This window comes from Mus pahari, chromosome 10, assembly GCF_900095145.1.
Source record: "Mus pahari chromosome 10, PAHARI_EIJ_v1.1, whole genome shotgun sequence".
In the NCBI taxonomy this organism is placed as follows: Eukaryota; Metazoa; Chordata; class Mammalia; order Rodentia; family Muridae; genus Mus; species Mus pahari.
In genome coordinates, this window is record NC_034599.1 from 96,383,087 (window position 1) to 96,406,795 (window position 23,709).

Consider the following 23,709-nt stretch of genomic DNA (forward strand, 5'->3'; position numbering starts at 1 on the left):
AGAGATGGCGCCATCGTCTCTGCCTTCCCTCACCCCTGTCTTGATTGTTTCGGAATGGCCTCAGAGTTCTTGAAACTCATTCCCACATCTATTTTCTTCCTTTAAAGCCTATTTGTGTCATCTAGGGGTCTATTCCTATTGAGGTTTTTTTTTTTTTTTTTTTTTTCTCAATTATGGTTCACATTTCTTCTTTGCATAGGCGGTCTGTTTTTATTTTGTGGACAGGATAATTTAAATGCACAGGCTCTCTTTGCTTCCCCAGAGACTATAATCCCTTCATTGTTCACCAGCTTGTGGTCTCTCTTACGTGCTTGTACATTGTTGTTTCTTGAATTTTTTTTTTCTATAAATCAGAATAGCCTGATCCAGTCTGCTCAGCTCTCAACAAAAGAAAAACTGTGACCTCAGAGCTTAAGAGAAAAGATGACTCAGACCAGAGGTGATGCCCGCCCGTGCTGTTCAGGGCAGAGATGTGAGAAGATACACAGTAGTTAGGTGGGCTACATGGTTGGTGAATTACATTTTTTATGTTGTTGTGACTAAGTTACCTGACAGAAGCAGTTTATGGAAAGAAAGGGGAGGTTTTGGGTTTTTTTTTTTGGGGGGGGGGGGGGTTGGCTCATGGTTTCAGAAGAGTTCAGTCCTCACAGCAGGGAAGCCACAGCAGGGTTCACCAGTGCCACCTTGTGGTGGGGGCTTCTCATATCACTGTAGACCCTGAAGCAGAGAGAGCAATAACCAGCTATAACCTGGGGTCCATGTCAGACACCCACCCTAAGTGTCCTGTCTCCAGCAGCTAGGTCCTGCTTCCCAAAGGATCCAAACTCTCCAAAGAATACCACCAGCTGCAGAACTAATACTCAAAACCTAAGCCTGTGAGAGACACAGAGTCAAACCATAACATTCCATCTTGGTTGCCAAAGGCTCATGGCCATCTTAAAGGACAAAGACACATTTATTCCAACTTTAAGACGTCTCAAGCCGGGCGTGGTGGCGCACGCCTTTAATCCCAGCACTCGGGAGGCAGAGGCAGGTGGATTTCTGAGTTTGAGGCCAGCCTGGTCTACAAAGTGAGTTCCAGGACAGCCAGGGCTACACAGAGAAACCCTGTCTCGAAGAAAAAAAAAAAGAAGAAGACGTCTCACAGTCTCAACTTTGACTAATTATCTAAGTCCAAAGTCTCCACTGATGGTCAAAACAGTCTGTGGTCTCCTGTAAATAAGAATGCGTTCAAGATTAGACAAGAACAGGACCAAAAGCCAGCAGGGAAAACACTTAGGTCTTCTACGTCCATGTCCAGAATCTGGTGCGCATCATTTGGTCTCACGCAGAGGTGTTCCTTAAAAATCTAGGTGCAAGTCTCTGTGTCCTCATAATTTACACTCTGCACACCTGAAAAATAGCACCAGATAGGTGAGCCCAACGTCTGCTGCCAGCAGAGGCCCTTTCAATTATGGTTGCTTTGCCTTTTGAGTACTGGAGTAGCTGAACCAGAGCCATCACCTTAGGTGGTCCCTTCCCATCAGAGCACCTTGGCGACTCTTCAAAATACAGACTCCTTCTGAAGGAAAGTATTTTAAGCGATTAATTGATGAGTCTTCTCTTTCATACCCTGGAGCCCTCAGGGTGGGGACAGATTCTCAGCTCACCTGCTCTGTTACCCCGGTGCCAGGTGGGCATCTTCATAATGATGTTGGTGACTTGAGCATCAGTAACCTGTTGTGACCCCGCATCTCTTATCCACAGCTTTAAACATCTTCACCTTTCTTTCAGGGCCAAATCCCACATCTTGAAACTTTTCTGCATTTTGCCCCAGTCTCACTGTAAACGTAGCTAAAAGTAGCCAGCCAGAACCATACTTCTGACCTCTGGGTTGCTTTGCATTTTCTCCATTACCTTTGAAGTAGTCCACCTCACTCAAAATTTCAGGTCATGGGTAGAATGTAAATGAATTCTTCGTCAGACTCCAGTGGCCTCTAGAGGCCAGTGACCAGTGGAGTCCTTGTTCTGCCCAGAGATCACGTGGGTATGGTCTTTGCTGCTCATATTGTTGTCAGTGTATCGATCCTCCAAGTTCTCACTGGGAACAGCGGATCTGGGGCCTTAGAGTCCACATCATTAAACTGTCCAGCAGTAGCAGCATGGAGTAGAGGCACCTCACACCACTGAGGTAGATCAGGAAAGAGCGAGGACAGAGGCTTTGTGTAACCTTCAAAGCCTACCCCCACTCAGCCGTTTCTACAAGGCATCTCCCATTCTGAAAGGTTCCACCGCTCTCCAAGTTAACAGTCCCAGCTTGAGAACAAGCATTCAAAACACGAACCTACGGGATGCTTCAGATTCGAACGGCCAGAGTGAGTCTGAGAGAGTGACAGCTCCGAGATTAGGGATGGCTCTTAGGTAGCAGCTTGAAGATCAGGTAGAGGTGGGAGGCAGCTGTGGGGAGAGGAAGTTGGTCCCTCTCAGCGTTGGCTCGTTTGCCATCTCTTTGGTCAGTCTGTTTCGTGAGGCTTAATAGAGATACAGTCTGCGGCTCAGTGACCATTGACGGTGATAAAAGTCACTGGGCCACGCGTTGCTGCGGCTTGATCCAGTGGCATGACTCCTCGTCATATTAGCTAATGACCTCTCTCTCTGCGCCGTGGCAGCGAAGTGTCTTACATGTGCACACAATGGGGGAAAAGGATTGTCACCATCACGGTGATTATCAGTAACATCCCTGTCGCCACCCAGCCGCTGACCTTAGGGGATATGATTTTCCATGGTCCTTCACTCTGTCGATCAAGGCTCGTTACGCCGTGTTGACGGAAGCGGCTTGAACAAAGTAGAAAATGAGATCTCTGTTGCGCAGAAGGGTAGTGCTGCTGAGGTGACTCCTCACGGTCCAGGAGCCGGGCTCCGTTGAAGTCTTCCTGCCCTCTGGTCCTCAGCTGGACGAGCCACGATCACCCGCCCCACGAGTCTGCATTCCACGCAGTGGGAGAGGGGGCAGCTTGGGGCACACTAACCCAGGAAGGGCTCGTTCCAGATGAACATCACCTACACATCCTGCGATCAGAACTCAGCCACCCTGCAGCCAAGGATTCTGGGAAACATGGCCTTTGACTGGGGCAGCCGCTAGCTCAGCTGTGCAGGTTCTGAATTCTGTATTGGGGGATGCTGGGAGCCTCTGCCTCTGACCCTGTGCCCAGGCATCTGGTCTTGCTTCAGGGGTCACTAAAGAGGGAGTCTGGTGCCTTCAAGGATCCTGCGGCACATAGAGAAGTTGACATTTCTGCCTGCTTGGCACATTCCGTAAGGTTCTGAACAGACACGGAGTTGTCTCGCTCACTGATTAATGAAATGTGCCGTCACTTGGGAATGAGGCCTGGTCTTCTAGCACTCGTCAGTTTTAGACTTAGTTCTCATGGCTGTGGTGGGCTCTTGGGGAAGTCAGACAGGAAGCTGGAAGCAGCTGAAGCAGAGGTCATGGAGGAACACTGCTTTCTGGCTTGCTCCTCATGGCTTGCTCAGCCTGCTTTCTTATAGCATCTAGAACCACATGCTCAGGGCCTTCCTGCATCAGCCATTTATCAGGAAAATGCTCCCACAGATGTGTCCACAGGCCAGTCTAGTCAGGTGGAACCAGCTGAGAGTCCCTCTTCCCAGGTGACATTAGATCATATCAAGTGGCCACAAAGCTAACCCACGGGGAGAGGGAAAGGGGAAGGGGAGCTGAGAGGGAGGGGAGGAGTGCCAGGTGTCTCCTCTCAGTTGGGACCCAGCCCATGGTGGGTGCTACTCACATTCAGGGTGGGTCTTCTCTGCTCAGCTAAGCTTCCTGGGACACGCCCTCACACACAACCCAAAGCTGTGTCTCCTAGATGATTTTAAGTCGTGCTGACAGAGATCTCTGTGTTTACACTGACGTCTTCCCTTGATGTGTCTTTTGTGACCACTGTAGTTCTTCACATGATGAAACATTTTGAACTTTTTCTTTCAACGAGATACTTTTTTTCAAAAGAAATAAAGTCATAAGCGTGGCTTAGGTTGGCCTCTGTCCTCTACCTCAGTGGTTCTGGTATTGACAGACATACGCCATCATTTGATGTGTGATGGTACCTCAGTAGTTCTGGTACGGACAGACATATGCCATCATGCAATGTGTGATGGTTTGTATATGCTTGGCCCTGGGAGTGGCACGATTAGAAGGTGTGGCCCTGTTGGAGTAGGTGTGGCCCTGTGGGCATGAGCTTTAAGACCCTCACCCTAGCTGCCTAAAGTCAGTCTTCCACTAGCAGCCTTCAGATGAAGATGTAGAACTCTCAGCTCTGCCTGCACCATGCCTGCCTGGATGCCGCCCTGCTTCCAACTTGATGATAATGGACTGAACCTCTGAACCTGTAAGCCAGCCCCAATTAAATGTTGTCCTTATAAGAGTTGCCTTAAAAAAAAAAAAAAGAGTTGCCTTGGTCATGGTGTCTGTTCACAGCAGTAAAATCATAACTAAGACACATGGCTATCTCAAAGATTTTTTTTCTTCTAAATTTCATAACTGTTAACAGTTTATTATAGAAAATACAAAAAGATACATACTAGAGAGAACGAAAATAGCCCATAGTACAATTGTTCATTCAGAAACCAGTATACAACGTATTCTCTTCATCTCTGTGTCTGAGAAAATATGAACCCATCTATCTACTTCAGTTGATCGCGTTGGAATCTCACCACAAACAGTGCTTTCTACTGAGCCCTTATCACTGGTTGAACCTTTCTGTATTACAAGAAGATGATTCTAGACACAGGGTGGAGCACGCGGCTGGAGCCAGGGCCTGGATGTCTACTGTGTCTGAGGCCTCATTATTACTTAATGGTGTTTGCTGTGTTTCACACCGACAGTACCTTGGCTCCTGCTTATAGACATGGGGTGCAGGTAAGGACCAGGGATGCTGCCTGCTAGGACAGAAGAGGTGCCAGGTGGCACAGGGGTGTGGGTGACATCCCTTGGCTTGGCAGCATGAGGAACAAAGAGCTCTGGGTTTCAGGCATTGTGGATGGTCCACAGTGCCCCATCCAAGGCAGGCACACTGCTCTCTGTTCCCATACAGTGGGTGACAAATCCTACCCCCAACCCTGCCTCCCCGAGAACAATGCTGAACTGAAGTCCAAGTCCAAGGGAGAGTCTAGGAGCTCAGGAGATGCTGGAGGCAGGTGGGAACTGCTTCCTGTGCCCCATGCTCTCTCACCCTTCTACAGGCACATCCTCTGCAAGCAAAAACCTGATCTCACCCACCATTTGCTCAAGCTCCTTCCTCAGTGGAGGGACGTGGCTTGGGTGTCCCCTCTGCTGTCTGTGCCATTCCCTGGGGTCCCTGGCCTCTTGGCTCCTTTGTGTGATTCCTTTTTCATGTCGACCTCTCTGTGCTGTTTTTTTAACAGGCAACCATCGGGATTGACTTCTTGTCAAAAACCATGTACTTGGAAGACCGTACGGTGAGTTCCTGGTCTTAGAACCGGAGGACAAGGAGGGCATTGTCGGGCTTGTCCCCTAGAGCGCTCTCTTGGGCACTCTTGGGAGTCTCTGCCAAGACCAGGAGGGAGCTGGCAGTGCCAGCATCATGGGGTCTGGGCCTCCAACCCCCTCTACCACTCCTCTACCAATGCCTCTGCTTGGGCCTTGTAGGTCCGACTGCAGCTCTGGGACACTGCTGGGCAGGAGCGGTTCCGTAGCCTGATCCCCAGCTACATCCGGGACTCCACGGTGGCTGTGGTTGTGTACGACATCACTAGTAAGTAGGGGGTCTGTGTTGGAAGGAGGGGGCTCTTGGGACCCAGTGTGACCCTGACCAGATCTGTGTGTGTGTTAATGTGTACACCGGTGTGTGTTTAGTGTGGGGTAGTGTGTTATCTTGGACCGTAGTGGATTCATTACTGTCCTTCAAACTCCTGTGACAGATTCGACAGCATAAGGCATGGTTGGTCCTGCTCGGGGCATTCCCCCCGCCCCGGGGTGGGGGCAATGGCAGACGTTCACCGGGTTAGCTCTCTGTGCCTGCCCTGGCCCTGGCTGGCATGTATATGCCAGCTCTCCCCAGGTACCCCTGTAGGCAGCCCCTCTTGTATGCATGGTTCTTGGAAGGGCTGCACAGACTCAGTGGGGGACCAGAGGTTGGGGCAGGCCTTATGCAGAGCCCAGCTGCCCCCAAATCATCCAGAGCAAAGATTCTCAACCTGTGGGCTGACACTCTTTTAGGGCCAAATGACTCTTTCACGGGGATGGAACATCAGATATCCTGCGTATCAGATATTTATATTACAGTTCATAACAGTAGCAGAGTTACAGTTTATGAATTTGTTGCTATAGCAACAAAAATAGATTTATGGTTGGGGCTCACCACATGCACAACTGTGTTAAAGAGTCATCGCACTGGGGAGCTTGAGGACCACTGACCTAGAGGAACACACCTGGGAAGCCCCGGGCTTTACTCCCAGGATGCTGTGAGGACCCTGACATCACATGGGGTTGTGGCACACCTCACTGCTCAGTTCAGCCTTGCCCCTCTGTCTGCCTCCTCCTCCCTGAGCACACACTCCTTACACCCCCTAGTGAGGTGGGAGCTGTGTCACAGGCTGGGGAGAGCAGCCACCTCCCCTCCTCTAGGTGCTGAGCTTGGATGTCTGAGGGAGATGATACTGAACACAGGTGACTTGCTTCTGTATTGATGTGCCTCTAGGGGGCGCTTTATCTGTCCACCCTTCCCTGCGGGGTTGCAGGTTCTCTTCCCCAGCCAGCCTGGCCTTCCTCAGGCTCCTCTGAGCATCACTTTGGTGGGACACCATTTCCTAGGGGTCACCGTCTCCTCCCTTCACAGGTCCGCAGCTCCTAGGGACAGTGACTTCTCTCCCTAGGGTGGCTGAGCAGTGCTGGAGGCTCTTCCCCTATCACAGGGCAGGAGGCCATCTTTCCTTCTGACCCCTCCGGGGGCCTCTCATTCCCACTCTGTTCCCACTTTCTGCCTCCAGATCTCAACTCCTTCCAGCAGACTTCTAAATGGATTGATGACGTCAGGACGGAGAGGGGCAGTGACGTGATCATCATGCTTGTGGGTAACAAGACGGATCTGGCTGATAAGAGGTAGGCAAACACCGGAACGTGGAGGTGCTGTGACTAACGGGGCCCATGCTTCCTCGCCCCTCTGTGGCTGTTCCCGCCCAGGTCTGAGATGACAAGGCCAGTGAGGCTGGTGTCCGTGTACAGGGACCCCGACACACCTGTAAGCCACTGTACACTGTAAGCCTCTCATCTCTGAAAGCTCTGTCTCCCTCAGCTCAGCAAAGGCAGGGTAGGGCCTGTCTGCACAGGCGTTCCCGTCATGGTCCCAAAGTAGCCTCTGGCACAGCTTCTGTCCCTGGGAGATCCTGGCATTGACATGTGAGGTGTGAAACCCAGGTCCTCGGGTATGAGCCTGAATTATGTCAGCGGAGCACCCACTTTGTCCCCAGGCCATGCATCCTGGTTTATTGCTGTATCTGGGCATGGAGTGTTTTTGGAAAAGGTTTCTCTGTAGCTGTCCTCCGATGTCACCGCCCATTACGGTGTCCTTTGCATATATGTCCGCTCTTGGAACCCCGTGCTAACTTGGACAGAAAAGCCGGGTGTCGCGGTTTCTAATAAAGCATGTGGCTTCTTGCAGCATCCCTGCTGAGGGGGGAGGGAAATGGTCTCCTCTGCAGAGCAGTATGGACCTAGATGGGCTACTTTTAATTTTGGTGTTTGCATTAGGAAATGGGGGCTGAGGCTTCACTCCAAGAAAGGCTGCATGTGTCCAGGAGATCCTGTTCTAAGCTGCTGAGAAAGCTGTAGGGGGCGTGCCTCAGTCTCAGTTCTCGCCTTTCCAAGCGTGAAGCTCAGTATCATACAACCAGGCTTGGTGGCATATCCTACGGTCCCTGTTCTAGGGAGGTACACACAGGAGAATCAGAAGTTCATTGTCATTCTTTGTTACATTCACAAATCCAAGGCCAGCCTGGGCTACATAGGACCCTGCCATAAAAGGAAGGGGTAGCCTTGCTCCCTAGTTCAGAAGATGTGGAAATATGTGGAAAAGGCTTGGGGTCCTCTGTGCCCCGGTGCCACCTTCTTACTAGACAGACTATGGCGGGTCCCCTGGCAGGGACCCCTGGGCAGGAAGCCTGTCTTCACGGCTGACCAATGGGCCTGACAGTCCCCACAGTTCTTTGTCTCGGGCTGCCTCCTCCACTTCTGCCAGGAGTCGCCTCTCTGCCCCCTGATTTCCCTTCTCCTCGTCATTTCCAGGCAGATAACCATCGAAGAAGGGGAGCAGCGGGCCAAAGAACTGAGCGTCATGTTCATCGAGACCAGCGCGAAGACTGGCTACAACGTGAAGCAGGTGAGGACACCGCTGGTTTGCTCGGGTCTGGAAGCCCTCTCCTGGGGCCTTCCTTACTCTGAGTGGCTAGGGACTAGGATGGCGCAGTCAGCCAGTGTAGACACTTAGAGCTCTGGGCAGTGGGGATGGCACTGGCTTCCAGCGCTGATAAAGCTAGTGGCACAGGGGGAGGGCACTCCGCTAGGGAGCCGCGCAGACCCTGTCAGTCACTAGTCTCCTCAGCTGTCATCAGGTGTGGGTCCCTGGAGCAGCGTATGTGAATGAAGGTCCAGCATGGAATTCCTCCTGGCTGAGGAAGCTGCGGTTTTTAGCCTCTCACTTCACTTCACATTCGAATGCAGGATGTTGAATCTTATCAACACGTTGGGCTTATGTCTTATACTTGGCAAGAACCCCGGTGCCATGGAGGGTAACTCAGAAATGGAGCAAAGAGACTCCCTTGGCAGTTGGGAATCATGGGAGGGAGCCAAGGTGTGGCTGGGACTCACAGAACCAGAGTAGTTGGTGGGCAGAACTTAGCAGCTCAGCCGACCTGGGCTTCAGAAAATCCCACATATATTGTGACTGTTCTTCATGCGTAACCAGACCCTCAGTGATGAACGTAGACAGCCAGACAGCCTCAGTGTTAGCGGTGAGTCCTGTGACTGTTGCACTGGCAGAACTTCACAGTATGACAGGCGTCCCACACTTCAGCATCCCACTAGCCGTTAGACCACCTGTAATGCTGATGTCTAGTATGTTTGTAAGGAGACACAGGTGTCAGCGTGGCACAGATTTATGATCCTTAAATATTTGGGAAGTTTCATTCAGAAGCAAACAGTTTCCTTTATGATCCGTATAACTTGACTGCATCTGAAAAACAAGTCCACCAGCTTCAGCGGTGAGAAAGGAGCTCATGGCTCAAGCAAGGTGAAGAGCCCTGGTCTCGGAGCAGGAGGAGGGTGGTAGCAAGGAGGAAGGACATCCTAGGCAGGGCTGATGGGCGTAGAGCCTGGCAGCAAGGTGCCCGTAGCACAGGGAGGGACCCTAAGTAAGGAACTTCCCAGGAACACAAGGGCACACCAGGGCACCACTTGGCTTTTGGGCGATGGTGATGGTTCACTTCATGTTGGTAGTGCTGAGATTAAGGTTGACAAAGGAGCTAGGCGGGACAAAGTAGGAGGGGCACTGTGGCCACATTAGGGAGACCCCACAGCTTCCGGAACACAGTGCCCAATTGGAGGGCCCTTCAGCTCCATTCACCCCAGCCCTTTCCAGGCCTCCGTATCAGATGTGAGCCTAACCACCTCAGAGAGGAGAAAAAGAGGCGCGGTGGGGGAGGGGAGGGGTGAGGCCGCTGCTCTTTGGGTCCAATGACATCATGGGAAATCAAAGCCGAGAACAGCATCAAGCACCCATAGAGCAGGAGGCATCTTCAACCCGCTGGGCCAAGGTGAGACTGGTCCCTTCCCCCATCCTGGAATGATCTGGAATCTGAGCAAGGGTTTGAGCGAGAGTTAAGTCTGGTGAGTTTGAGCTGCAATCACAATTACTACAGGCTATGTAGCTCACAGGTAACAGAAACTTCTTCCCCCTGCTCTGAAGGCCGAGGACTCCAAGATGAAGGTGCTGGGAGATCCAGTGCCTTGAGGACTCTGTTGCCTCGTATTTGGCACCTTCTACTTGTTTCCTCACACGAAAGGAACGTGAAGGCTCCCTCAGCGTCTCTGTAAAGGCGTTAGTCCCAGTCAGGGGGGCTCCTTAAGGCGACACCTCCTCACACGGCCTTGCTAGGAGTTAGATTTTTTTGTTTGTTTGTTTAGTTGGTTTTGTTGTTCATTTGGTTGGTTTGGTTTTCAGTTTTTTGAGACAGGGTTTCTCTGCATAGCCCTGGCTGATCTGGAACTTATTTTGTAGACCAGGCTGGCCACAAACTCACAGAGTGCTGGTGTTGGAGACATACACCACCACCGCCTGGCCAGGAGTTAGGTTTTAACCCAGACATCCAGCCAGGCTCAGAACCTTCTGTGCTCCCAGCTTCTGCTCGTACTTGTCAAGATGTCACCTCTGCCAGTGTCCACCTATTAGGTACCCTGATGCCTCCTGTCCTCATGCACACTCAATTAGGTAGACTTGCACGTGGACCCACACTCCACATGCTTGCTTCTCCAACACTCACTTTCTCATATATACACAGAAACATGACATTTACCATAACACACACACACACACACACACACACACACACTTAACTTTTTATACCCACTCCACAAACAAAATCATGCACACCACACATAGTACACGCACATAGCACACCACGTTGACACAAATTTTCACATCCCTCACTGTGACTGTGGCCCTGGCTCCCAGGATCTGGCTGCCTCAATGTCCCTGGGGAGAGTCGTTTATCTTACATGAGGCCAAAAACTGGTTTTCTACACCTAGTCCCCATGTGAGAATGATGGACAGAAGCCCACTGAAGGGCCTGCTTCCTGTGGCCTAGGCGATTTCTGTACCAGAGCAGGTCCCTTGCAGTCACTCTCATGACCCCTGCTGACTGCCTGTGGGCCAGCCTGCCTCTAGGAAGAGCCCCAGCTTTGCTGTATGTGTGGATGTGTGTGTGGGTGCAGGTGTGTGTGGGCATGCATATGTTTACTTACACCTGTAGAGGTCACAGGTTAACTTCTGGTGTCACTCCTCAGGTGTTATCCGCCTTGTACCTTGAGACAGGGTCTTTGACTTGCCCTGGAGTGTACCAGTTCAGCTAGCCAGGGAGCCCTGGGGACCAGTCTCGGTCACTCCATCACTAGGATTACAAGTGTGTATGGCTACACCCAGCTTTTTATGTGGATTCTGGGGACTGGAGTTAGGTCCTCTTGCTTGTGTGGCAAGCACTGTATTGACAGACTGTCTCCCTAGCCCCTGTTCCCTCTTCCTGTTAACATCCCGAGATGCTCCAGGACCAGCATTGAGAGGGGCTATGGCGACGGCAGAGGACTTAGAACAGGCCTGCACTCTGGGGCAGTCAGTGGACAAACGGGCCATCAGTCCTCAGGCTCTTTACACAAGGAGAGCAGTGCGGGGGGTGGGGGCAGGAGAGGGAAGGAGGGGGACTGGGCAGGCCTCACCCTGCATCTCCTGCCTGCAGCTCTTCCGACGTGTGGCGTCAGCTCTGCCCGGCATGGAGAATGTCCAGGAGAAGAGCAAAGAAGGGAGTATCCTTTTCCTTTATCACGTGAGTGAAAAGATGGCTCCCCAAGCCGGAGAGTCATTTAGTTCAGTAAGCAGATGAAGACCACCTGGCCTCCGGCACAGCCCTCCCGCACAGCCCTCCCTGGACTGATGCCGAACCGGGCCACCTCTTTCAGTAGCCAGATGGGCTCCAAGTTCTCTGAGCTCCCAGCCTTCTCTAACCAAGGCTGCCTCTTCTTTCTTAGCAGCGGGGGATTGGAGGATGGTGGCTCTGTGTTGCTTTGTAGTGGACACAACGTGTGTTTCCTGAGTCCAGTGGAGATCCCAGGCAAGGAGGCATCCACGCAATGAGCACTTGATTTCAACCTGTCAATGTTTCCTCCATCTGCCCACTGCTCTGTGGGAAAAGCTTGCCCAACACTCACACAGTATAACTGAAAACCTGGCTTATGCCCAGATGCTGAATCTGAGGTTCATAGAGGCAGAGCCAAGGCACACTGTGTGTAACTCAGGGAATTAGCTTTACACTGAGGCTTCCTGCTTATCTACCCCTACTCTGTCCTGGAGGGTTGTCTCTCAGGGACCCCTGCGAGGCTGAGATTAGCCGCACTGTAGGTGGCTGAGGACATTGCCCACAATCAGGCTTTCTCTGAAGTCCATCAGATAGCCCTACCTGACCAAAAACCCAAGAAAGAGACAGGACCAATGGGAAGCCAAGAGGTGTAGTGACCTTGTGCCCATTGGGAGGGACAGATAGCCCGCCTTTATCCTGTCCACTCCAGAGGCAAAGCTGACATACTAGCATGCATGGCAGTCATTCATTCATGTTCTCCCCGAGGCCAGGGTGGCACTCCGTGCTGGATTAACAGTCGGGTCCCCCGGGCTCCCACTTCAGCATGACAACTAACATGGTGTCCTAGTGGACCTACCGACTCACCCAGCTTTTGGGAGAAGAGCGCTGGGCAGATGGCAAGCAGATCACACGGGGCACTGTTTACCCAGCTGTGGGGTGCCCCCATCTGGCAGATGCAGCCATCCTTACCACTCCCAGGTGCTCATGGCTGGAGCCTCCTATGAGGCAAGACTGGAGCAGCCTCTAGACAGCCCAGCAGGGGCCCGGTGGAAGCAGCTGCCAGCCGCCTCAGCTAGGTGCTGAGCCAGCACTTGTGTTGACTGACTGTTCAAACCCAGAGGCTGTCATGACGTGTTAGGAGTCATGCTTGGAATTGTGTCAACATAAGGAACAAGCACATGGAAGTGCCACTTAGTGATATATAAAGGGTTCTCATGTGGCCGGCCTTACTCCCTGGACTGGTGTGTCAGGGGCAGGGGGAGCTATATGGACGCAGAGCTTCTGTCTTCTGCTTCCAGGTCCCTAGAGGGCGTCTGCACTTCACGGCTTCCCTGCACAGGAAGCCTGCCCAGGCAGGGCCTGTCTAGCAGGTCCCCTCACTTGCCCTGCAGCGCTTGATCTCTCAACAAAGTTGGGCTAAGGGACCACAGAAAGATAGGGAGGGCCACAGCCCTTTGCTGTGTCCACGTACACAGGGTGCTTCTTTCTGGAACAAGGGTTTCATGTGCCAAATAATGACAGTAACTTGGCAGTAACTAACAGGTTTCTCCGCCGATGAAATGAACTAATTCAAGCCAAATCAAAAGTGTAAAGGCAGGTTTATTGAGAGGCAGCTGTCGGGCGAGGCACACTTGGAGGTCAGTAAAGTCACATGCCCAGGCTAAAGCAAGGGGGTTATATGGGTTTTAGGCACAGGGTGATGACGTGTGAGCTAGGAGCTGGGATTATGCCTGTATAAGGTAGAGAAGCTGAACCCCTGTGTGGGCACTCACAGTGCGTGGCTGGAAACAGAGACAGGGAGAGGTGATGTGTTAGCATGGAATTTTTCTCTTGCAGGCCGGGTTGGGGGAAGAACAAATGGGGTTTCTTAGCTTGTACAAGGGATATGCAGGGGCTCCAACCAATCATCCTGACCTCTTTGGGCAGAAGGAAGGGCACTGATTGAGAGCTGACTACTTCCTGCTGCAGAGGGAGAGCGTCGGGAGTCAGGGGTCCGAGTTCCTCGGGAGGTATGAATGCAGAAGCTTTTGGTTACTCGGGAAACTTCGAGAATCCACTCTGGGAGAAAGCTGAGAGGAAGGATCACTGGGAGGCAAGCTTTTTGCTATCGAGCAGCTGCACCAGACGAACACCCCTGTGCGTGCCCAGGCAGATACCAAAGTTGTGTTAGTAGTATTGCAGAGGGAGCCAGGTCCAGAGTAGCAGAAAGGGAAATGAGTGTCTGGAAGAGGGGTGTCGTGGATAGTGATAGCCTTTGGTTGGAGGGTCAAGTCCTTGGCCTCATGAAAGGGACCGGCAAGGGAACTGCTATCAGAGGAGCGTGGCCCAGAGAAAGCAGTTGTTAACGTCAATGGCTTTAGAGAGGTTACGTAGGATTTCTCCCTCCTGGATGAGGCCCAGCCAGGAGAAAGGTTCATTTTCTTTAGTTTTTACCTGAGGTTGGGTGGAGTCTCTCGGGTGTGATTGGAGGGACTCCTGTTGTTGTGTGTGGTCTTGGTGAGGTTTGCCAGGCTCTGGAGGGAAGAGGGCAGGGTCTGGATGTAGGGTCACCAGATTTCCCTTTGTTCACATGGGTATGAGGATGTTTCACTCTGATAGACTTGGCCTATTACCCCGAGCCCACCGGTCATTCCAAGGATCTTGGACGCTAATACAGCTGTAGTTTAGTGGGGAACATCCAGCCACTGGACAGGCTCATCCTCGTCCATGCTCACAGCAGCTTTTTTGTCTGCACCCTCCTGGGATGTTCGTTTTACAAGGGCCCCATGAGCAACCCCCTTGTTATTTGACCCTTTGGGGATGACAGACTTCCTCCATCTGGTGATCATGGGTAAAGCAGTCACAAAGGAGCAATACTCCCTGTGCATTTAAAGAAAGATACTGGGATGGGAATACCATCTTGGCATCCCTTAGAGGGACAGTCTGCTTGGCCCGCAGTGTCGTTGTGGGTCTCACCGGCTTGATCGCTGAACATGGAAGCCTCAGCAGTATGTTGGAGCTGATTCGGTCTCACCTAGCTGGACAACCAGGCAGGGGTGTCTAGCGCCTGTGGCAGCAGAGAAAGGATGCGACCCAGGAAAAGGAAGAGGCAAATAGAGTGAATGTTGTCAAGTTTTAACCATTCAGACCTGTTTTTGAGAATCCTTGTAGAACCTGAGAGCAGTGGGTGCCAACTGCTAAACAGACCAGCCGTCTTGGGCTGGGGCCCTTTTGAGCCTAGATAGATGGTACCAACACTGATATCCTAGGAGTTTGTCGGATGTTGGTTGAGGACAAACAGCCTTCTATGCATGAGCTCAAAAGGGCTGAGGCTCGTAGGAGAATGTGTGGTAGCTCAGAGGTGAGAGCACTCGGGAGAGGGGAAGGCCAGGGTAACCTGAGCTCAGGTGAGAGCTCTGAGTTGTTTGATGAGGCTCTCTCTAACTTTCTCAATGACGGTGGGGTGGTAAGGAATGTGAAATTTTCAGGTTCAAGGCATCCCCTGGCATGCAAAACTGAGGAACGATGTGTTCCAGGAGCTTCTGGGCGGTCACATCCGCTGCTCCCCTGGAGGTGGGGAACATTTGGATCCGCCCTGTAAACGTGTCAACGCGGGTTAGGAGATAGCAGAGTCTTTTCTGGACAGACATGTGTGTGAAGTCGGTTTGCCAGTCTTGTCCTGGTTGGTGTCCTTGGAGCTGGTGCAGGGTTTGGCGTATCTGGAGAGCCCCCTGTGAGCTTATCTTAGCACATGTTTGACTGGAAGCATGAGGCTGTAAAATAGGGGCTCAGAGGTCAGTGGAGTCAAAGCGGGGTGGGCTCTAGAAATGGGAACAGAGCCTTGGGTCCGATGTGTAGGCTCTGGTGAATGTCTGAGATAATAGAAGGTGCCAATTTGGGGGGAAGAATAAAGCTGTTATTTAGGCAAAACCATCCATCTTTTGTCTGTGTGGCCCCTTTGTTCAGGAATCTGGTTTTTTCCTCCAGCTGATACTGAGGTTTGTAGGAAGGTCTTAGGAAGAGGATTGCTCCGTGAGTCGGTAGGAGCTAGAAGCCAGACCTCAGACCACTGAGTCAGCCCTGGAACTGTCCACAGGCTCTGGATCTGTGGCGGTCTGGTCCCTCCCTTACCCCCACACTGAATTATGGCCACCACTGCAGGGAGTTGGAGGGCTCCAAGAGCTTGGCTATAAGGGAACCACCCATGGTGTCAAGCGATGAACCCCCTTTCCTTCCATAGGACAGAGGGGCTGTGAGCTACAAGAAAGGCATACTTTGAGTCAGCATTGGCTCATTGTCCTTTGGCAACATGTGGTGGCCTGGTTAGAACAATTAGTTCAGCCTTTTGTGAAGAGGTTCCACTGCGAGACGGTTCGCCTCAGTCATTTCAGCTGAGGTGACCACTGCATATGTGGCCTGTCAGGTCCTGAGTTATCTCCAAGGGAACTTCCATCCAAAAAAGGGTGAGTTGTGGCTCTGTGAGAGGCCTGTTTAGGAGGCTGGGTTGGGGTGAGCATAGGGCCTCCACAGCTCTAAGCAAGGGTGGGAAGGTACATGGAGGAGGGTGGACCGGGAGGAACAGCTGCTGGGTTTAGAGCAGGGCTAGGGGCCAAGGTGACCTGGGAGTTCCCCAGGAATAACAGATAAAAGGGTTGGAACCATGAGGGGTCTGAGGAGAGAGAACGAGGCGTGGCTCAGGAGATGGGAGAGGCGGTGGGTAGAGTATACAGTAATAGGCTGGAATAATGGGTCTTGAGAGAGTTCAGCCATTGCTGCTAAGGCTCACAGACATGGCTGCCATCGCACACAGTAGGGTCCAGTTGTTTAGATAGCAGAGCAGTGGCTCAGGAGCTGGAGAAATGGCTCAAAGTGTAAGAGCACTGACTGCTCTTCCAGAGGTCCTGAGTTCAATTCCCAACAACCACATGGTGGCTCACAACCATCTGTGATGGGATTTGATGTCCTCTTCTGGTGTGTCCGAAGACAGCTACAGCGTACTCATAATGCATTAAATAAATAAATAAATCTTAAAAAACAAAGAAGAAGGAGAAGAAAAAGGAGGAGGAGGAGGAGGAGGAGGAGGAGGAGGAGGAGGAAGAGAAGGAGAAGAAGAGGAGCAATGGCTCAGTGAGAGGGCCCAGTGTGTTGGACCAGGACCCCAGCCTCTCGTCAGTAAAGAGGTGATAGGACCGAGTAAAATCCGAAAAGGTCAAGACTGGGGCTTCTAAAGAAGAGCAGGAAAAATGGCGGTGAACTATAGCCGAGTGGGCGAGAGGCCCACTGGGGGCCTCCTTGGCTGCCTGGTCTAGTGGCTTAGCCATATTAGCAAAATTGGGGATCCAGTGTCTAAAGAATCCAACCAAGCCCAAAAATGAAAAAATCCAATCCGCTGCAGTTGGGGGCTCTAGGTCTCTCAGAACCCGCACTTGGTGAGGGTCTTAGAGCCTCGGCTAAGTTGAACACCCGAGTATATGTTACAGTGGGAGAGCATAGTTGAGCTTCAGATGGGGAGACTTGATCCCAGGTAGACAAGGTGGTTTAGAAGCAAGGAGTTGGCCGTCTGGGACAAAGACAGCGAGGGGCTACAAAGTAGGAGGTCATCTATGTACTGCAGACGTGCATTAGCATTAAGTAGAGTCTAAGGAGAGAGCTGGGCAGTGGTGGCGCACACCTTTAATCCCAGCGTGTGGTAGCCACTGGAGGGCTTACAGACAGGGAAGATCAAAGAGTTGCAAGGCAAGCCCTACAGGGATTAGAAGTCCCTGACACTGGAAGTGGGTATTGATGGACTTGAGACAGTGATGATGGGTCTCAGAAATGGGGAGCTGGGTCTGGAAGGGGAAAGAAGAAGGGTCCTTGGGGAAAACTAGGGCTGGCTGGTGGTGCAGAGCAATTACCAGGGTGGAGCTATACCATACTCGGGGGTCGACAGGGTCTGGTAGAGTACATACAGGGTAGTCTGGAGTAGGGATCTGTGAGGCAACCAAAGGAAGACGATGATGAGAGTCGGGAGAGGTTGTGGGGATCAGAGAAGTGGCTGGGGATATTGTGGTCAAGTAAAGGCACAGGGCTGACAGGCATGACTAGGAAAGAATGTGAGAAGAATTGTCAGTCAAGAATATAGGAAAGTGGCATAGTCGGCTGGAAAGGAGGCGAGCCCATCCACCCTCATAGCAGAAATTGATGAAGGAACAGTGGGACCCGAGTGGGAGATCAAGACAGAGAAGGTAGCCCCATGTCCACCTGGAAGGTAATGGCGCATGAACCTGGGATCTGCAAGGGTGACAGGAGTCCTCGAGTCTGGGTGCCATCAGTCCTCTGCTGGCCGAGGAGCCTGAAGGCAGGAAGAGTTTGAGGTACCTGCGCTGATGGGTCTGGGCCTTCATGGCCTGGCCCAGGGGACAAGCCCACACAGAGCCATTCTGCCTTCCAGTGGTAGGGCGGCCATTCTGCCTTCCAGTGGTAGGGCGGTGAGCAGACAGTATGGGTTGCTCAGAGCTGGGGCAGTTGTGGGATCCATGGCCTTCCTGGCCACATTTGAAACAGGCCCTTGTTGGAGTTGACATTGACGAGATGGGGTCTGCGGGATTGCCAGGGGCCTCAACCTTATGCTGTAGCTGAGCCTGTTGGGAAGACTCAGTTGCCTCTCCTTGGGCATCGGATACCTTAAAAGCCATCTTTACCAATTCCTGTATCCCCCAATCCCCCAATATCTGAAGATGACTGGGAAATAAAATGGGTAGCCAGGACTGTAGCCCCGCGTGGGAGGTGTGTTAGACCATGGTTTCTTGTAATCAGTTTTTTTAATGGCCAGGATTTCATTAGCTTCCTGTCTAATTTTGCAGAGCTTGCTGAAAGTTAACAATCTTGTTTGAGACCATTTCCATTCCCCGAAGGAGACAATGGACCATGAGGTCTCTCCTTTGGTGGTCAAAGTGACCTGGCTAATAATTCCACTTAGGTTCGGTGGTCAGCACCATTGTGTCACTCACAGAGACCATATTGTCTACTAGGTGGCCCTGGTCTGCATGCTGTCTGACTGCAGCCTGAACCCGCCCATGTTCCTCAGGAGTGAGGGTAGAGGCCTGAATGACATAAAGATCTCGTCATAGGCCTGACAAAGGAAGCAGAACTCTTTAATAATAGGCGGATGGGATGGCAGAGAGGGGGCCTCTCCACTTTTCAGTCTGGGAGAAGTCTTGAAGGGAGAAAGGAACATGAACTCCAACAACTGTTTCGGCTCCGGCCTCCTCCTGGGGAGGGCAGAAGAGCCTTGGGGTGTTGAGACTGCATATGAGAGGCTTCAGGGGAGGGTTCAGGGGAAGGGGACCAGGGTGTGCGTGGGGAGCAGGGTGTGGGTTGACTCGAAGGCAGAGCCTGTGTTGGTCATGAAGGAAGAGGGACAACGGGAGGAGAGAAAGGAGGGGAGGGGCAAGGGGGGCAGGGGTAAGGGGGAGGAAGTTAATTGTCCTCGGCTTTTGACTCAAAGGGAGAGAAAGAGAAAGGGGTGGGGGTACCAGGGAGAAGGCTAGCCAGTAGGGGGTATTGATGGTGTAGGAAGGGGAGAAGTCGGCAGGGAAGGAGGAAGGAGCAGGTATAGGAGGAAGGTTGGCCAAAAGACTCAAGCTTATGGTGCTGTAGGAGTGGGAGTAGTAGACAGGGCTAGGGAAGGGGTTGGTGTGCCCGTGACCCAGGCAGCTCTGTCAGGGTAAAGGGTGGCTTGTAGTCCAAGTCCCCAGATGAAAGTGTGTCTGGAGGTGTCACAGCCTTGACCAACAAGACTTGAGCCATTGAGCACTGACTACAGAAGGAAGGGCAGAGGTGCAGTTCCCCAAACACTTGTACATAGGGGAGCTCAGGCCATCTGTCCATATGCCAGCAGAAATTTTCAAGATCATGAAGGATGTTTGAGTCAGCCGTACCTCCTGGTGGCCATTTGGACTCATCGTCCAAGGCGTATTGTGGCAAAGCCACAGAATAAAGAGAAACCAGGCGTTTTTGAACTTATGGCCCAAGACAGCCCCAATTTGGATAAATTGCATAACAGCCACCACATGGGCTCCTGAAGATCGGGTTTAAACTTGGCGTTGTCTTCTTCCGGACTTACCAATGATGTAGCGACCCGTACGACAGCCTGGGGTCAAAGAGTGTGGGGTGGGGAAACCTTGGCAAGGGTGGCTCTGAATCCAAAGCCTGCCTGGAACGAAGACTGAGTCTTTGTTCTGAATGGACAGGCTTGGCCTGGCTTGGCCGAGACTTGGCAGGGGACCACCCAGAAGAGGCACCCGGTACCTGTTAGGCTGTGGCTGGGAAGTGGCTCTCATTGAGTGGAGAGAGGGAGAGAAGTGGTCCCCACATGGCCTGGGGCCTGGCCCACTGGCCTGGGGGCCCAACTTCTCCCAGTTCTTCAGAATCAAGATAATAGGTTTCGCCACTGACAATGAACCAATTCAAGCCAACTCAAAAGTATAAAGGCAGGCTTATTAAGAGGCAGCTCTCGAGCCGGGCGTGGTGGCGCACGCCTTTAGTCCCAGTACTCAGGAGGCAGAGGCAGGTGGATTTTGAGTTTGAGGCCAGCCTGGTCTACAGAGTGAGTTCCAGGACAGCCAGGGCTACACAGAGAAACCCTGTCTTGGGAGCGGGGGGGGGGGGTGAGGCAGCTCTCGTGTAACTTAACCAATCTCATAAGTGGAGGTCAGTGAAGACACACATCAATCAGGGCTAAAGCAAGGGGAGGACATGTGAGCTAAAAGCTGGGATTATGCCTGTATAAGGTAAAGCATGTTAGCCCAGAATTTTCTTCTTGCAGGTGGGGTTGGGGGGGGAGGGGAAGAGCAAACAGGGTTTCTTAGCTTATGCAAGGGATAAGCAGGGGCTCTAACCAAATAGTAGCCACGTGTCCCAAGGAGAGAGTGTTAGGATTAGGCATTGGGAGTACCTTGGTGGGCCTGGGCCAAGGTGTACTGCTAAGAGATCACACTACACAGCAGACCTCACACTCAAGAGGTTTATGGGAGAGGGGAGGTGAAAAGCCATCTCGGAGTTGAGATATAAGAAACAGACAGAGAGACTGGGAAACAGAACGAACAAGACACACAGAAAGATCAGGGGTGGCTTGACACTTAAAGGGTGACTGTGTCACATAGGGGAAATAAGCAGCCATAGGACGGTAGAAATGCACCACGCCTGGCCACAGCGGGTGATGACATAAGCTGCTAGCTCTGAGTTGCTGAAGCACAAGCTGGTGGGGCGCCTGATTTTGATTTATAATATTCCTCCTTTTTGTTTACTATAAAAGGTGAGGAAAGAGGAAGGGGTCATGGTAAGGTGGCAATGGGGATGACCATACTTTTTAGACTGCTTGCTCCCTGTTATCTGGGAGCATCGACATCTTTGGGGACCCAAGAAAGCTGGGGTGCTGGCCAAGTCCTGGGAGAACTGGCAGTTTCACTGGCTGTAGGCTCTGTGGGACCCTCTGGAGCTAGGAAAGCGCAGGCCTAGTTGAAGCAGTCTGTGAGGCTGGACCACCTGGGACCAGCCACTTTCAAGCTGAGTTTGAGTTAACAAGAGGACCTGGCAGGATGCTGGGACAGATCTATGCAGGAGGAAATCTTTTCTTAGGTGTACATTTGAAACTTTTAGACCCATGGTCCTGGTAGTTGGGAAAGGGGAGTCCCCAAACCCAAGAAAAGGGGATCCCACCCTCAGAAATAAGTGGACTAGGCAGAGAGGGAACAGGCTATTGATTGACAGTACTTATCTGGAGTCCATTCACCACAAGAGATGAATTCAGCCTGTTCCCTGACGCTTACAAGAACTTAAATTTACAAAAAGAAATACGTTTTAGGCATGCTACCATTGCCACTGTTTGTAATCTACATTGAAATCCACATTGTAGAGAACAGACACACTTTTCTATCATAGTAGAAGCTCAGGATATGATTTTGGGAGGACAAGCCCAGGGAGGACAGGGACCTCCTGAGGAGCAGGAGGGCCAACGCACACTTGATCTTGATTTTCAGTACAAATACAGACCATGAAAGAGGGGCTTCCTCCCTCTATCCGGAAGACTGGATGTATCCATCAGGCAGGCGGTTTTATCAGCACAATGAAAAGCACCTGTAAGTCTACGTCTATACTTAGAAGACAACCATAGGAAATCTAAAACCTTGAGCTTGTGACTATTATAAAAGCAGTAGTGCTTTTCCAGATTAATAGCTTATTTATTAGAGCTGCATTGACTCATGTTAAAACTCTGGGCTTTTGAAGTCTGAATACAACCATAGCACAGCAAAGGAAAGAAATCTGAAGCATATATATATATATATATATATATATATACCTTAAGTTACTTTCTTACGCCTTTACAAATTGTATTTACATGCCTTAGAAACACCTCCTCGGACCCTCAGACATTTTCTTAGATTCTCAGAGCTTAAGCTTTAAACGTCACCCCTTTTGTTCCTACCCAGCCATTGACTGAGAGCAGTGGTTGTAAAGCAGAAATAGTGGAAAGTTACATAGAAATCTATCTTATGAGTTTGTCTCTTTTCTTTCTTTTTTTTTTTTTTTTTAGATTTATTTATTTTATTTATATAAGTACACTATAGCTGTCTTCAGACACACCAGAAGAGGGCGTCAGATCTCATTACGGGTGGTTGTGAGCCACCATGTGGTTGCTGGGGATTGAACTCAGGACCTCTGGAAGAGCAGTCAGTGCTCTTAACCGCTGAGCCATCTCTCCAGCCCCTTGTCTCTTTTCCGAGTCTGGTAACAAGGCACACTGTGTCTCAACCCAGTAGGAGCTCTTGGACAGTGAGGCCTGGGGCCTGAGTTTTACCCTGAAGACAACGAGGAGAGGCCGAAGCCTTGGTTGCTGCTGTTACCGGTGACCCAGCTGTCACCAGCCTAGTCCTCGAAGCCAGAGATCTGAAAAGGCTAGATTTCATCTGAGTTCAGTAGGAAGTAAGACCAGGTAGCTTCCGAATCTATTAAAAATGACAGAGACTTACCAGCTGCCTGGACAGCCACCCTAGGGTGCCTCTGTGGTCACTGGGGACAGAGGTCAGACTTCACCTGCCAGGCTCACAAGACCCTGACAGATTGGCCTGTGGAGTAAGAACTTGGGGAGGTGGCACTGGCCTACCTTGTCTAGGCAAAGGGAGGCGATCTGCTCCCTGGTGTCCACAGGTTGGACAGCAGTGTCCTTGCAGCAGTGGAGGTGAGAAGCAGTTTTGGGCCCAGTGTCCAGCCCTGGCACATCTAAAGCAAGCTCCAAGTCAAGGTTCTTCTGTGCCCATCATCTTCTTTGAAGGAGACTAGGGGTGCTGCCAGGAGCTGTCATAGCATGTCTCTCGATCATGAAAGCCTTTATTATTATTATTATTATTATTAATTTACAGTGCTATATTCTGCAGATCTCTGAAGCATTTGAGGACCATCTACTAGTATGCATGATTTAGTGGTCAAAGGTTCTCCAAGAGGCATCTCAAAGGGGATCGAGGAGGTAGATGACACAGTTCCCATGGTGACATAGAGGGGGAGGTCCAAGGCCTAAGGTGTCCCAAGGACTTAGTGGGTCACCTCACACAGTTCTAGGACCAGGGCTAAAAGCCCAAAAGGGCACAGGATGCCCGGTACCAGGACCTGGTACCAGGTCTTTCTAATGAAGCCAGAAGACGAAAACCATGCTCAAAAACAAAGTGTCACCCAATGGGAGTGGTCAGAGGTGGGTTGCTCTGCCAGAGACTCTGCCAGTGGACAGGAGGTATAGCTCCCAGTTGGGTACATGCTTGATGTGTCTGAGGCCCTGGGTTCCAGCCTCAGTCCGAGTAAGTAAATAAACCAACTCCAGGTGGGAAGGTCACGTAGCCGTGGGGTCTCCCAGGCCCCTCAGCCTCCTGTCTGGATGATGGGGGAAGTCTGATGCTGAAGTTAGGTAGCACATCCACTGGGTCTCATGCAGTGCTAGAGACAGAGTTTACTGTGACCTGAAGAGGCTCCACAAAGGACCCTGGCTTAGAATGAGGCCGCTCAGAGGCAGAGATAGGGAGGGGGCCTGAATGGGGCAGGGCTGTGTGCGGTACTTCTAGAAGG

At 51.5% G+C, this 23,709-nt stretch overlaps 1 protein-coding gene across 1 annotated transcript in view; it reads left to right on the plus strand.

The window, feature by feature from the left end:
• Rab6b (RAB6B, member RAS oncogene family) overlaps positions 1 to 23,709 on the plus strand; it is a 68,073-nt gene that overhangs the window by 38,894 nt on the left and 5,470 nt on the right. Inside the window, exons 3-7 of the mRNA XM_021207243.2 lie at positions 5,419 to 5,472; positions 5,663 to 5,768; positions 7,003 to 7,114; positions 8,297 to 8,390; positions 11,518 to 11,584. Of these exons, the coding sequence (XP_021062902.1) occupies positions 5,419 to 5,472; positions 5,663 to 5,768; positions 7,003 to 7,114; positions 8,297 to 8,390; positions 11,518 to 11,584 (433 nt within the window). The remainder of the gene's footprint in view (positions 1 to 5,418; positions 5,473 to 5,662; positions 5,769 to 7,002; positions 7,115 to 8,296; positions 8,391 to 11,517; positions 11,585 to 23,709) is intronic.